Genomic DNA, 16725 nt, shown 5'->3' with positions numbered 1-16725 from the left:
CTATTATAATTTCGAGACACTCTGTATGAATTTCCTAGTAAATTTACTCAGAAAGTATTTTCTAGGTAATAAGAGAAATTAGCCAACACCTTACTTCAATTTTAACGTATCTATTAAAATTATATCGTTGATTAAGTTCACACATTTATACGTCATGGTTTATAATAACTAGTAGTACCAAGGAGATAATTTCATTTAAAAAAAAATCTGAACTTTGTCAACATTACCTCCAATTCGTACAGCTCAGCGACATCCTACACATCCCTCGTTTGAATTATACAGGGTGTCCAGAAAAAGGGGACAAACCCGCTAATCATAGATTTTTTGAGCATAAATATATCTAAGAGTAACATATTGGATTCCAATATATCAAAGCTTTACAATACACAGGGTGCTCAAGTAATTTTTTTTATTTAATTTTTTTTCTCTTGTATTCTCATATATGTTATATCGTTATAAAATCACTATTTCATTATATCCTCCATATGACTTATATTTATTTTTTTCTTAAATATTTCGCAAACTAAATAAAATTTGGCAACACCATTTTCGAATGTTAGTTTAAGGTACGTTCTAATAGATCAGAAGACAACAATGTTAAACCATGCCAATTAAATTTCCCTGTACAGCAAGGAATTGAAATATGCGGCTTAAGTGCTCTTTATATTTCTACGAAACAAGTAATTTTTCAAATAGACCACACAAGATCTTTATCAGATCCTCTTGATCAACAATTAACTTCAATTTATTTGAATTTCGCTACATTATCAGTATGTTGTAATTATCACTTCACTGCATCCAAAATAACAGTATTTTACTTATAACTAAATATATATAAATTTGTTATTATATTAATTTTTGTCGCCTAGGCTATATCCCTAAGTTCGTATATTATATAATGTATCTTATATCAAAAAGTAACATATTCATTTCCAAATTTAGCCCTAGCAAGTTACTTCTGAGGAATTGCGCACTCATTTTGGTACAATTTAAAATGAGCTTCAAAAGCTCAAAAAAGATTATATTACGTACGGGTACTACCTTCTCTGGATGGTTTTGGACGTAGAACTCGCGTATGTAAAAGTTAATCTAACTTCAAAAATGATAAATTATACCGAACGCTATGCAGAGGCTGTGGCGCGCGTAGTGCTAAACTTTACAAATGATTGTAAGAAATATTTACCGAAAGGTTTTTAATACAAATTTTTGAATCTTTTAAAGACACCGACATGATAGAATTTGTCCAAGTTGTTGAGAAGAAACACAGAAATGTTAACGAGGGTATCCTCGTAATGACTTTTAATAACCGTACTGTCGATGTTGTAAAATTTTTGGACAAATTTTCTAAATATGTATTTAGTTGTGATGGTAGATTTCAGGAAATGAAAGAAAAGGTTCGAGCCTGCAACGATTCTACATGTGTCATTGATTTGGACGCTACACTCGACAAATTTAGGCAAAAACCAGGTCAAAAGAGATGAATTTCAACAGGAATTCATTGAATTATACAAATAAGTTCAAATATTCCATTTAGATGAAGCATATTATGATGCGTAAATTCAAAGTTTGATTAAAGAGTTTCAATTATGTGCAAACTAACATCGATTAAAAATTACTGTTATTATTTATCGCAAACACCGAATAAAGATAGAAAGAAAAATAATTATTTACATTATAGAGTGTGTCTAAGATAAGGTTATTTAGCATGAGATGTGGTAATAATTGCGACGTTGTTTAAAGTAAAAAAAGTTGTCCACTGGAAGGTCAACAAATGATGCTTCGAAATGGGTAAGGGCTTTTTTGCAGATACCTGGCAAAGATCGAATACGCTGATTTTAATTTTTCTTAAAATAATTTAAACCGTAGTAGTCGCTGAACGATCAAAATTACACGTTATAAGGAGCGACAAAACTAGTTACACATAACTTTCTATATTGAGTCAATTAATTGCACATTAACAGAGAAAAAATGGGGGAGATAAGTGACTGAAGGAAGGGATTTTTAGCGTTAAGCAGAAAATGGGTACATTGAATATAAATTAATACAAATACAAAAGGAGAATTTTCTTGCGTATCTACTTCTACGTAAACGCTAAAAATTCCAAAGTTAAGCTATTTGTTGCAAAAAATAAATTATCTATTTAATTCAATAAAGAATAGGTCTAAATCATGAGAGACACAAGAAAATTCGCCATTAGATTGTGATCTCAATCAACTTACCGGAAAACAGGTAGTTTTCTTTGTTGTGTATTATGAAGATCATTAACTTTACCAACAAAAAATACAACGAACACAATAGGAGCTGTACGAAATGACGACAAATACGTATATGGTACCGAACTGTGTGAAGGTACACACCATACTAAATTTAACAAACACGTAAGGAATCTCATTCATGGCGTTCTGGAATTTCATTATTTAGAAAAAATCATTCAAAAAACTACTCGGTAAACATAAGCAATTTTAGTAGTGAGCGAGAATCTTATTGATCAGTCATTCGCCTATATAATACGCAAAAAAAACTTAGTTCCATCACATAACTATGTATGATATTAACAACTACCTAAAAAGGTCTTAGCTGTGACAAATCAACATGTAGAAATTCGGTCATAAAAACAGTAGATTTACCTTCTCACTTCATGGGTAAAGAATGAACTGATTCATTCACAAATAGGTTCGTTTAAAAAACGTGGAACCAATGATGTCTGATATCGAAGTACTCGATGAACGGCGGTTAAAAAACCCAACAAAGTGTTACAAGAAGTACTTGAATAATATTGTTCCCACATTATTCAATTTTTATAGTAGTTTGAAATAGGTAATTCACAACTATTCAACTGCAATACTACGTATAGGAATATATTCATATTAGGTACATTATTTACGTTAAATAGTATTAGCAAAAACACCTGCCTCTGCAAACATAAGTTCGACTTCAGCACTATAACCATTTTAATCTAAATGGATTATTTCAATTTCTTCTTATATCTACTGACCTAGCTTCCCAAGAACAGAAGAACTATCAACTAATGCTCCATTTATCATAGTAACTTCATATGTATAGTTCATTGGCACAAAATATGCCAAACCATTTTTTAATAACTTTGGCCAAATTTTTAAGAGAATTAAAACTATTTTCCAATAGAATCGTCGCGTTGTCCATCATAGCTTTAGTTTAAAGAAAAGTACAGTGAATCATAAAAATATTCATACACCTTATAAAAAGTTGGTTCTGACATAATAACGTTCAGTAATTTTTTTTCAGCTAGTCTTATTGCATAGAGTGTATAACAAAGATTTCTTATAAAATTAAAAAATATATATATATTTATCTTCCTTTTATAAAATAAAATACAAAAAATTTCGCATGCCTTGGTTTAAAATACATTTTCACAAATAAAATACAAAAAAGTATTTTGGGCATTTTCTTCATTACATGTTTTACAACAATGTTTATTCTGATATTTACCATTGAATTAATTAAAATTCATAGGGCTGTTGTTAAAATGGAGCGCAAATGTAAAGAATTTTTGTCTGATTTAAAACACTTAATAAAATTGCGCAAGGAACGAAAAAGTTACAGTAAAATTACACATATTGTTGCAAAATGTCATTCAACTATTCAGTCAATTATAAAAAAAACATGAACAAACTGGTAGTGTTTCAAATTTAAAAAAAATAGCCGTCCAGCAATATAATAAATCTGCGCGAAATAAATGTCATCAATAAAATGTAGATCAACCCAACAACAAGTGCACCTGCAATGGCCATTCAAGTTACGTTAGACGTTCAAAAAAAGTTCATCTTGAAAACATTAGAAAAAGTCTCCATTCTTGTGGGTATAATGGTAAAACTCCATGTCGTAAACCAATCATTTCTGCACAAAATCATTAAAAAGGCTTAGAATTTTCGGAAAAAATATCAAAATGAGGGTGAGGAATTTTGGAAAAAAATGCTATTCACAAATGAAAATAAATTTAACATTTTTGAATCAGATGGGAAAGAGAAAGTTTGGAGAAAAGCAAATACAAAATTAAAAGAAAAAAATTGCTAGCGGCAGTAAAACACCGAGGTGGTGGTGTCATGACTTGGGGTGCATTAGCAGAATCTAGGGTAGAAAAATTACGTTTTGTAAATGGCATAATGGGCCACAAAGTTTATATAGACATTCTGCGTGATAATTTATTACAATCTGTTGAAATTTTACAATTGAACAATGACTTCAACAAGACAATGATCCGTAACACACGGTGCGAAATGCGAAGATGTGGCTATTGTATAACGCATCCTATACCTTAGATCATCCACCGCAATCCCCTGACCTAAACCCAATTGAACATTTATGGGAAAAATTAGACAGACAAATAAGAGTTTATTAGAAGCACAATTAAGGATAAAAAAATTCTAAAAAGAGCCTTGCGGACAGCTTGGTTCTCTATACCCTCTAGTTACACAGAAAACCTTGTCCTTTCGATGCCAAAAAGACTAATTGCTGTTATTGAAGCTAAAAGAGGACCAGCAAAATATTAAATTATTTTTTGTTTTATAATACTGGAACCTTAATTTTAATTTATTTTGTTGTACGAGTGCTTTTGTGAGGTCCATTTTAAACATTTTGAACATAAATGAATATATCATATATATGTATATACATATATTTTTAATTTTATAGAAAATCTTTGTTATACACTCTATGCAATAAGACTAGCTGAAAAAAAATTACTGAGCGTTATTATGACAGAATCAACTTTTTATAGGTAGTATTTTATAGTACGAATACTTTTGCGATCCACTGTAAATTGCATTTAATGTAAATGAACTGAGTACTTAGGTCCAAGGAGTATCGTTAAAGTTTGTGGCGTCAACACATGCATAATAGTTTATTCCTATAATATTTCAAATTTAATTAATGAAAGGTGATGGATCAAGAACCTACAGGGTAAAGAAAAATGCGCTACAAAGTGGCTACATTTCAATCTACTGAGCATAGTAGCTAGGGTAATTTTAGAATTTCGGTTCTTGTGACATCTAATAAAACTGACCCCTGCCATCAAATAAAAGAATTCTCCTTGCTAACGACAGTCAGTCATGTTGCAAAATCTATAAAATGTGTTTTTAACCAAAGTACATACAAATAAGTAATACGAGATGCGTTACCAGGAAAGATGCACTTTGGTGCAATTCATAGGTACAAGGTTTAAATGCACAGAAACTGCTTGGGGAAAAAGTCAATAAAACAAAATTTTATCATTATCTTTGAGGCCCTACACCACGGAATGCTCAATGATTACATTTCTGCTTAGTTAACGCAATTTTAAAATTTTCATTTTTATGACATTTAATTGCCTTGGATGATATATCGGCACATATTCGGCGGTTTTTAATTTTTTAACTTACAAAAAAAATACAGGATGTTTTCAAAAATTTCGCAATTTCTAATAAATTATCCCGTACCCCAGGACTGCCGTTGTGGATTTTAAATAAAGTAAATTAACTCTATTAAAAATTAATTGATAGTAAAATCAGTAACGTCAAACGATGATTAATAAAGCATTTTTATTCTATGTTGTACAAGGGTGGCAAATAATCTAATGAGGAACTATTAAATCTTCTGCTAATTATGGCGGCAACGAGAGTTAATTTCAAGACTCTCATTATAGTGAAATGTAATAGCTACGGTCGATGTTTCGGAAAGTTTTTGGCGATTTTTTGGTTTTTCGTCTATTGAAAAAAAATTATAGGACGTTTACTGAACATTCGCACTTTCTTATAAGTTACCCTGTATAGCGTTAATACTGTTGCCGATTTTAATAAGATAAATTGGATCTAAAATTTGATTGATTGTAAAATTAGTAACGTAGACTGATGAACACTTCTATTCTATATTGTACAAGGGTGGCAAAAAATCTCATTAGAAACCATTCAATTGTCTTCTATTTATGGTGACCTCGCGGGTGCATTAATTTCTTTCAAGATTCTCGTTATAAAGACATTTAATAGTTAACTTTTATACTCAATTTATCTTACTGAAATAGGTCACGTTATTCCCAGGATACAGGGCAACTTATAAGAAAGTGCGAACTTCTTGGAAACGCCCGGTAATTTTTTCGTAAACCTGTAATTTTTACTTCATATGTCCAACAATTAAAATCCGTCAAAAATTTTAAACATAAGAGAGATATAAACAAAGGCAATTAAAGGTCACAAAAATGAACATTTTAAAATTGCGTTTGCAATCGAATGCAGTGGACCGAAATGTAACCTTTCAGCATTCCGAGGTGAAGGCCCTCAAAGATAACGATAAAATTTTCCTTTATCGATTTTTTCCGTAAACAGTTTCTATTCATTTATACCTTATACAGGGTGATTCATTGGGAATGGGACATGGCGAAACCCGAGATAGGGGACACCAAAATATGACGATTGGACGCAACATGCCTTATATCAATGTTGCGCGTTTCAGAGTAACAGGGTGTTAAAGGTTAAAATTTTATTTTAAAATTCCTTAATAACTTTTTGTGTTTTCATAGCATCAACACTAAAATCGGTGTACTTAGGTTTTGTAAGATGCCAAATAAGGATTTTGATCTAATTTTTACGAAATGTCTAGAGGGCGCTAGTTACAACCCACCGCTTCGATATATTTGGTCATATTTTTTTATGAGTGCAACTAAGGTCAAATTTTATTCAATGTATTGAAAGAGCGTTTATTTTTACGCAAAAAAGGTATTCTTATTCAATTCCGATATCTCTCTTTGTTTACGAGATTTTTACCTATAAGCTAATTCGTGTCGTGCCATTTCAAATCCTCAAAAAGGGAGGTGGCTTTTTTTTTTCTCTCCAAGTACGTCAACATTTAAACAATGTTTTTCCACATCGATGGATCGGTCGTGGAAGTGAATTTCCGTGGCCTGCGAGAAGTCCAGACCTCAACCCATTGGACTTCTCAATATGGTCAAGTATGAAAGCAATTGTATACAAAGGGACAATTAATACTCGCGAAGAATTATGCAAAAAAATTCAACAAGCAGCTGATGAAATTAAGAAGAACGTCGATATGCAATTTAGAATAAAAAGATCTTTGAGAAAAAGGTTAGTAAAGTGCATTGAGGTGGAAGGTCGTCATTTTGAACATTTGCTTAAATAAAACTTATTTTTCATTTGTTAATGGCTTTTCATTTGTTTAATGCGGCAAAATATTTATTTGAAAATTAATAAAACCGAGTTGAAATGGAAGGACACGAATTAGCTTATAGGTAAAAATCTCGTAAACGAAGAGAGATATCGGAATTGAATAAGAATACCTTTTTTGCGTAAAAATAAACGCTCTTTCATTACATTGAATAAAATTTGACCTTAGTTGCACTCATAAAAAAATATGATCAAATATATCGAAGCGGTGGGTTGTAACTAGCGCCCTCTAGACATTTCGTAAAAATTAGATCAAAATCCTTATTTGGCATCTTACAAAACCTAAGTACACCGATTTTGGTGTTGATGCTATGAAAACACAAAAAGTTATTAAGGAATTTTAAAATAAAATTTTAACTTTTAACACCCTGTAACTCTGAAACGCGCAACATTGATATAAGGCATGTTGCGTCCAATCGTCATATTTTGGTGTCCCCTATCTCGGGTTTCGCCATGTCCCATTCCCAATGAATCACCCTGTATATATGAATTTCATCTAAGTGTATGTTTCCTGGGAAAGCATCTCATATTACTTATTTGTGTGTACTTTGGTTGAAAAGACATTTTACAGGCTTTGCCATATGACTGACTGACCTTAACAAGGAGAATTCTTTGATTTGATGGCAGGGGTTAGTTTTGGTGACAATAATTACTTTGAATTATTGACCACTTTCTCTGAAATGTTGGAAATGGTGTAATTGTCTCACCTAACTTCATGTAACTTTATGGAGAGTATTCTGAAGTTTTAATAGGGGTTCTTATTATCGGGAATAACCTGAACTAACCTAAACTAATTCTAATTTTTAGAAACCTTATGAATACAGGAAAAAGGCGTAATAGATCTCATTCAGCAAAATAAAGTACCAATAAACGAAAATGAAGAAATTGAGCATAGAGTATTAAATACAAAAAAAAGTTCAAAAAGCTTTAAATTGTTACATTTTATAGGCATATCTGTGTATTTTATTATAATGAAATCTATTTAATAATCTATTCTAACAAATCTACATGTTCCTGAAAACCACAAAATACAATCAGGTTTTCCTTCCTGGAAAATATTTATGAACTCCTAGACAGCTGCACCAAACTTACATTTCAAAGCAAAGTATTAAAGTTCATTAAGTTTTAGCATGGCAAGTGTTAATTAATAAAGCATTGAAGGAATAATTCCTATATTTTTAGGTTGACAATTTCACATCTAAGCCGAACAATGAAATCGAAATATAAATTAAATTACCGAACGAATAACTTCATTTTCCCAAAAGTTGTATTTCGGTTTCGAAAGTCTCGGATTAAAGTATGCAAAATCGTTGCATCGTCTGGGCATTTTTAATTATTTAAAACTTTTCCTCGAGTTGCACGAAATTCAATTTGTATATCTTAGTTTCAGAAAATACTCATTAGTGACTTAAGAAACTTAATCAATGTATTCCATTATTCCGCGAGCAGAGAGAAACAATGCAATTATAAACATTAATTTCGTAAAATTCTACCCCAACTCTTCTATCTTATAAGAAGAAAGTGGAGGTTCAGTCCCCCGCGCAACCTGGGGAGTAATTTGTTGGAGCGACTGCGATAAAACTCACGCAGAATTGTGATAGATTTAAGAATAAGGGACAGAGATAGATTATAAAACAAGTGAGATATTTAAATAGGAAAAAGAGTCGGACGGGGAAATCTCAAGATAAGAACGGGATAATTCCACCAATGATTTGTTTTGGTTATACATTTAAAAATCCAGCCATGTCTCACTAAGTCATGAACTTCATTACCTGGACATTACGCAGTGATCATTATCATTGTTCTTCAACGATGTAGTACATGTTAATACCTGCCAAACACTGCAAAATGTATTTTCTTTGTTATAGGACCTATAGACATAAAAGATTCCACACGTTATAGAACTCACATTTATTCATTCTTGCATTACATACCAATATTTGACTTGATTCCGACAATTGATCACATTGTGCTGCTCCTTAAAACAAGACAAATGGAATTTTTTGAGCCCTCATAATATTCGTAGATTTTATTAGCCCTACCGCTGGAGCAAATGCCCAACTTATGCACTTAGGCAAGAAAACTACGTTTTAATTCTGATTTCCATTGGGGTTTAGCCGAATTAAATACGAAATGAGAAAGGATTTTAGATTTTCAAATTCTTAATGCTTAGAATTATACCACAATTACAAAGAAAGACGTAAAATATTACATGTAATTATTTTGGCTCACAAACTTATCAAACGGGAACTGTTGTCCCTTGAGACTCTTTGGAAATGTATGACTGAGAGCTTTGAATAAAGTTATTAATTATTTTAAAACATCGATTCAGCTGCTGTCTCGAGTTTAGTTCTGATGTGGAAGATATAAACGCGAACCGATTCTACTATAAAATTCTGATCCGACTGACCCCATTCGACAGAGGCAACATTTATGCAAAAAGAAATTTCAAGGTAGCACCGCGTGTCATTCAGCAGAAATCCCAAGAGCAGCACAACTGTTAACTCTGCTGAACGGGGCCAATATGTTGAGATTGAAGTTAGATCAGCCGAACACCAAATACACACTTACTTTAATGGGTACTTTTGTGAATGTACAATTGTGTCTTCAAAGCAAACCAGTACGAATGATACACACCAAAGTCACTAGCGATAAATGCACCCTTGGTGTGCATGTGACCATACGATTATATTGAAACATCAATGCAGCTGCTGTTTTGGTTTTTCTACTATTATTTACAAGATCCCTGGACAGCTCTACATTACACGCACTGTATACTACACAGTTACGTAAAAAACCACTTTGAAGACACTTCACTATGATCATAGTACAGGCTGCCTCATAAAAAAATGGATGAAGCTATAACTTAGTTATTTATGAACAAATTTTGATGAACTAGAAACCAAATAAAATTATTTTGTTTAGACTACTAAGTAAGTAACATCAAAGTTCATTTTTTTTAACTTAACTTCTTTTGCTTTAGGCGTCAACTTCAGAATTTTAAATAGAACTTCTTTTTTTTATTTTTTTGATAGAAAATATTTTTCTGAATCTGGTGATGTGTGATAAATTAATGTTAAAACAATTTTGAACTGAAAAAAAAAATGTTTTTTTGAGTACTAATAGATTGTCTTCAATATTACAAATAGGATTTTTCTTCTGAATTTAACAACGTATTTTTCCGTAATTTTCACAACATATTATTTCTATAGATATTGCTGGAGTTGACTACCACCACGTTGTCACATAATCAACATCTTCTAATTACACCATGTGTATCATTTATAACTTTTTGTCCTAAAATATCGACATTTTCTGGCTGGGTAACACAGACTTTACCTTGAAGATAGCCCCATAGCCAAAAATCCAGCTGAGTCAGGTCAGATGAACGAACCAGCCAAGGAACTGGATGATTGGTCCCTATCCATTTTTCCTGGAACCGACAGAAATTGACATTTGATAATTGTCGCCAATAACAATATGAATAACTAGTTTTATTGCGCTAAAGAACTAATTCACAATGATCACACACTTGCAGCATAACTGCTCACAGAAAATTATGAAGAAGAGCGGTGTGGTTCCAAATGGTTAAGAGCGGTTTTTATCTTATCCCTTCTCGCTGGATCCTCTCGGGCTCCTCTTGTCCATGGCGCCAGACGTCTTTGTACAGAATAATACAATAGGATACGATGGTATGAAATGCGGATGACCGCAGGATAGCGCAGAGGGCCCCATGACGATACAGATGGCTACATAACTCGTATTGTTCGAATTTAAGATACAGAAGGCTACACAAGTCATACTGTTCAAATTTAGGATACAGATTGCTAGATAACTCATGTTGTTCAAAGTTAGGATACAGATGGCTACATAACTCATATTTTTGAAATTTTTCAAAACTAAAAAATGAACCGCTTCCTCATATAATATATGAAGTATATATGAAGTAGTAACTCCATTTTTGTTTGGAGTAGTATATTTGGTCTCCTCCGGACGAAGTTCTAATTACAGCCAAATCTAAACTTAGTCCCTTTGCATTCCGAATTACACATTCAGTCCACCTGTCCTCTTGTAGTTGAGAATGTATATTTGCGGACATAAAGGAATGGCTATCGGTAATTAGCGTCGTGCCGGACGAGATATCTGTGATGTGTAATCTAATATAGGACGGGATCTATCACGTTCCGGTTCAGTACGTGACCCTTACGAAACAACCATGTGAACATTCAGGCTCCGTCTCAGTATTTGCTTTTTAATATTGTTTTGCTCCATGCCCATGAATTATAGACCACCGCGGGGGTCAATATTTATTATGAGATTCCGCACATTAGATCGCCTATTTATGGCCGATGTATTAAATTTTCGTGGATGCTAAATTGCACAGGAAATAATAAGACAAGCAGATTGTTATGTTTAGTGCTAATGGCACTTCAACATAAGATGAGTAGGTACGCATGTGGCATAACAGGTTTATGTGCTTTCTTTTACTTTTTGGGAAAAACGCCTCGCACATCGGTAGGGATTGTTGGAGCGGTGAAATTGCACACGATTCCTAGTTAAAACTAGCTGGGAATAAGATTTTCCCTCTACTAAGGGCTGGAATGAACACCCTTATTAACGGTTTTGTGGAAAATCTCGCACCATTTCATGAGTAGAAAAAGGAAAAGAACCAGTTCACTGAAATGGCGATTGAATATCCCTGTATAGTAAGAAACTGAAATATCCAACATAAGCGCCCCATACATTTCTGCGAAACACGTAATTTTATAAATAGATCACTCAAAAGGAAGTTCTAAGATTTTTATCAAACCCTCTGTAGCATCGGGTTTGAGACTACTGTAGATGCAGGATGGTGTTTATATCTTATAATGAAACCACTGGTAAAACACTGTAAATGTGCGTTTATTAATACAAAGTGAACAAAGCGGAGGACAAAGTAACTTATGAATTTGCGAGCGCGAACGCGACTCCTGAGTTGCCAACGACCAACCGAATCCAGAAGAAAAGAAATATTGTAGATGCCCTGCAAATCCTTAAATACTAAAGCCCATTATGATAAACCATGGGCGTACCCTGGCTAGGGTGCCATCTGCACTATCCGCCGCATTAAACCGTGGCGTCTTAGCTGGGAATTGGAACTGCAACTATAGGGCCGACGAAGTCTATTGCGGACAATTTCAATGCCGACAAAGTTTATTGCAGGGATTTTCAATGTCGACCAGGCATAGTATGAGAAATTCCGATGCTCCAACTAATGCCTACCAGAGTCGTACCTCATGAGTATATCAATCTTAAAGATAATATCTAGTATCTAACATCTATCAAACGTAAAAGTAACACCTATCTACTAGAATACACCAACAGTCAACTATGATCTTACACCTCTTAATCAGCCAATACCTTATCAATTTATTTGAATTATGTTTCATCATCAGTTTATCAAGGCATTGTTTATATTATCACGCAAAAGCCAAAAGTAGTGATATGTACATTATAACTACCTCCTCATTCCATCGAAAATAACAGTAATTTACTCACAATTAAATATGTGGAAATTTCTTATCACACTAGTTTTTGCCGCCTCAGCTGCATCCGTAAGTTCGCACATAGTATAACGTATCTTATTTTAAAAAGCACTCCAAATTTAGCAATTGCAAGTTACTCCTGAAGAGTTACGCACCCATTTTGATACGATCCAAAATGAAATGCAACAGATCCAAAGTTACTATATTGGATATGAGTATTTCCTCATTTGGGCAGATTTTGGCGAACACCTCATACATGCGAAACTTAATCTAACTTCAAAAATGCTACCTCATATCCAACCTTATCAAGACGCCATGGCCGAAATATTCGTGAAGTTCACAAATGAAGGTAAGTAAGAAATATTTATCCAAAGATTCCTTATACTTATATAACTTTTGAATCTTTTAAAGGCACTGACGTGTTAGAATGTATCCAAGCTGTTAATGAGAAACTAAGAAATGTTAGCGACGATATCCTCACAATGACCATAAATAACCTTACCGCCGATGTTGACCAATTTTTGGCTAAATTTTATAATTATATAATTACTATTGATGAGAGTTTTAAGGAATTGGAAGAAGAGGTTCTAGCATGCAATGATTCTACATGTGCAACTGACTTGGACGCTACACTCGACAAACTTTACGCAAAAGTCCAGGACGAGGAAATTGCAATCGACACAAAAATAAAGGAATTAGTAGATGAAGAAACTGAGGGACTCTATTTTGATAAAACAAATTATGATGCGCAAATTCAGAATTTGATTGACGAACTTCAATTATGTGTAAAATAACATCAAAGAAAAATTACAGTTATGATTTATCATAACTCTGAATAAAAATAGAAAGGAAAAGAATTATTTACAGTATACAGTGTGTCCAAGATGACGATATCCAGCATCGGATGTAGTAAGAAACGTGAAGTTGGTTCAAGTAAAAAAAAGTGAACTCACTAGGAGGTCAACAAGATGATGCTCCGAAATGGATACAGGCTTCTTTCGCAGATATTAAACATTCGATCGCCTATTTATGAATGATTTATTCAATTTTCGTGGATGCTAAATTGCATAGGAAATACTAAGATTATATTAATATATAAATATTAATATAATGTTTGTATATAAATATTAATACTATAATAATGACACTTCAACGGAAGACTAGCAATAACATCTCATACCAGGAGGGGTTGTCGAAGCGGTGGAATTGTACACTATTTTCAATTAAAATTAATTGGAACTAAGATTTACCCTTTACTAAGGGCTAGGATGAACACCCTTATTAACGTTTCGATGACAAATCTGTTATCATTTGATAAGTAAAAAACGAAAATAACCAGTTAACTAAAATGTATGAGCGGTGACTATGTACAATGTATGATATTCCTCTTCTCAGTCGCTAAGGAATGACGGTTGTTTCTGTGAATCATACCATGATTTCAAAAAGTTGATTTGAAGTAGGTGTAAACTGTTTTCTAAATTTCGTTTTTTGTGTCTGAGGGTGACCCATTGCTAAGAACACATGTCGGTTTTCATTAAATAAATTACAGGGTGTTCCTAAATATCATGTACATACGGAAGGGGATAATTCTTTATCTTATTTTATGACTAAAAGTTTATATAAACATAGGTCCGCAAAAGTTTCGGTATCTATCTACAAGTTACTGAAATTTTAAAAATGTTGCAATTTTTTCTTTATAGTCGTTGCAGTTTTTGAAATATTTAGTTAAGATTTGAGATACGGTTTATACAGTAGAACTTACATCATTGGGCACGTGGTTTTGAAAATCTACAAGGTAATACTTTTTTAGGGGTCATGCCCTCTTTTTTTCCTCTAAACTTTTTCGCGGTGCATTGCTGGTAGATTCTAAAATACAAAATGATTTTTTTATTTTGTTTAAAAACTTTTTAGCCTCTTGCTGTTTTTTCGTATTTGCGTCAGTTATAGAGAAAAAAAAATTTTTTGTATTTTGCCAAATGAAATTAAAATTTATAATGCTAAGCAATTATTTATTACAGATAGTGCTCTATTTTTAAGAATTTTGAAAGTTTATTTGGAACTACCTGTTAAAAATTAAAGCCGGAGTGACCCTAAATAATAATAATAATAACGTTAACAAGGAAACTACGTTACAGCAACTGTAGAAAGCAACCTTCTTCATCCCTTACACATGCGTCCGCCCTTTTTCTCATTGATGCCATAATCTCTCGAATACCGCTTATATTCGAATATTTCTTATGGTTTCAAATGCACTTAATGTTCGATTTCGTAACTCATCAACGGTACTCATTTTTAATTTCTGCTAATTTGAACACCTTGTAGATAGGCAACGAAGCGTTTGCGCACCTTTGATTATACAAACTTTTAGTCATGAAATAAACTAAACCTTCTTTCGCATGTACATGATATTTAGAAACACTCTGTGTATGTACAGTCGCTGATTTTACGCTTCTTTCATAATCTCTATCTGCAATTGAGAATAGGAATTTCAGAGTGTTTTACACATTTTCCATTTTCATCTCCAATACATTTTGTTGAAAACTCTTTTTCTATTCACTTTTCCTAGATTCTGAAGAAATAAAGCACATCGCAAAACATACTCTACAAACCTGTTTTCAACAGCACATCTAGTTCAATCCACAATTTTTATAATTTGTTGTGAATTTTCATAATCCCATTCATCCATAGAGAGGATTCCAATGAATCGTGTTCAAACTGCTTGTCTTCAAACCTAATTCCTCATATTTTTTTCAAATAACATCACTACTAATATCTGGAAATACGACTTTCAAGGAAAAAATCATACTTAAACACCCAATCTCTACAAAACCATTAACTCAAATAAGCGCAACTCATCCTCATAGTTGCTCGGAGACAAAGTGGACCACACATCGGCATTCTCTTTAACAATGGTCAATATTTCTGTGATCGGTACGATATATTGGACGCCAGTACTTCAGCAGGGTGCTGCACGCACTCATTAACATTGTCGATTGCGGAGGTAATATGTGGATGTGTACTACAGTTCTAAGCGATAGTTGCTGCAAATCTATAAATAGACTCAAAAGAAGGTTTGTCCCTAAAGTTTGAAATACACTGATGCAGAAAGCGTTTTTTCCATTACCATTTAAAGTGAAAAACCTGCGTCGGACGCAACTCTAAATAAAATCGACTTATGATGGATAGCCCTCCGCCGTTGATTTCAACTCTACGAATATAATTGACATAGCTAAGCAGCATAAAATGTTTAAAACATTCATTATTTTACAAATTTTGTCAAAATTTAGTTGGATCTCTCTATTTTTTTTATTCCCCAACACGTTATAACAATTTATACCAATTTTTCTAAGACACCCTATATATACGCACCCCGTGTTCCCGGATAAGTGAACTAACTTTTATAAAAGGTAAAAAATTCAAATTTTTATTTTTTTGGGTTCAGCCCTGCTTGGTTAAAAACTAATTTCTAACAAAATTTCACTTTTAGAAAATCAAGTATGTCTTAGAAATTTTCAAAAAACCTATTTTCCTGTAAAATGTCTTTTTTGTGTCAAATACGACATAATTAATAAGTTAATAAGAAAATTTGTTTAGGATCGGAACTTAAGCCCATACACCAAATTTGGAAATCCTCGGTCAACGCTAATTTCTCACATTTTGTTGTATTTCCCAAACTTAAGAATTTTATTTTTATCAATTATTTATTGACGAACTATCTTTAAATATTCGACAGTCGCATTTCTTTAAAATCACGATTACCCTGCGAATTCTACACAAATAATTACTGATTGGCTAAATAATCAATTTGATGAAATATGGTCTGGGAGAACGAGCCGAACATCTTGGCCGCCCAGATCCCCAGAACTTATGATAATGGACTTTTTTTGTTTGAGCAAGAATGAAACAAATAGTTTATGAAGGACACATTCCAAATGATAAAGAAATGTTAAAAAACAGAATAACATAGACAGTTTGATTAGTCCCTAGAGAACACGAACAGGCAGCTTTTA

General features: G+C 32.9%; 2 protein-coding genes across 2 annotated transcripts in view; one reads left to right on the top strand and one right to left on the bottom strand.

The window, feature by feature from the left end:
• Positions 1-16725, bottom strand: part of enok (enoki mushroom) — a 214427-nt gene that overhangs the window by 126564 nt on the left and 71138 nt on the right. The gene's annotated exons all lie outside the window — the stretch shown is intronic.
• On the top strand, positions 1457-13546 carry LOC136417848 (uncharacterized). The gene is made up of 4 exons (XM_066403693.1): positions 1457-1467; positions 12668-12784; positions 12839-13064; positions 13127-13546. Exons 2-4 carry the CDS (start codon positions 12737-12739, stop codon positions 13507-13509), a joined length of 657 nt encoding a protein of 218 aa, XP_066259790.1. The 5' UTR covers positions 1457-1467; positions 12668-12736; the 3' UTR covers positions 13510-13546.

The sequence above is a fragment of the Euwallacea similis genome, chromosome 30 (assembly GCF_039881205.1).
Source record: "Euwallacea similis isolate ESF13 chromosome 30, ESF131.1, whole genome shotgun sequence".
Lineage (NCBI taxonomy): Eukaryota > Metazoa > Arthropoda > Insecta > Coleoptera > Curculionidae > Euwallacea > Euwallacea similis.
The sequence above is the reverse complement of the archived record's forward strand: the minus strand, read 5'-3'. Positions and strand labels throughout refer to the sequence as shown.

Bases quoted from the DNA above. Each gene is read 5' to 3' on its own strand.
- LOC136417848 (XM_066403693.1), top strand. From the start codon at position 12,737: ATGTGGAAATTTCTTATCACACTAGTTTTTGCCGCCTCAGCTGCATCC. The intron at 12,785-12,838 runs GTAAGTTCGCAC...CTCCAAATTTAG, and splicing joins TTGCCGCCTCAGCTGCATCC to CAATTGCAAGTTACTCCTGA. The intron at 13,065-13,126 runs GTAAGTAAGAAA...AATCTTTTAAAG, and splicing joins CGTGAAGTTCACAAATGAAG to GCACTGACGTGTTAGAATGT.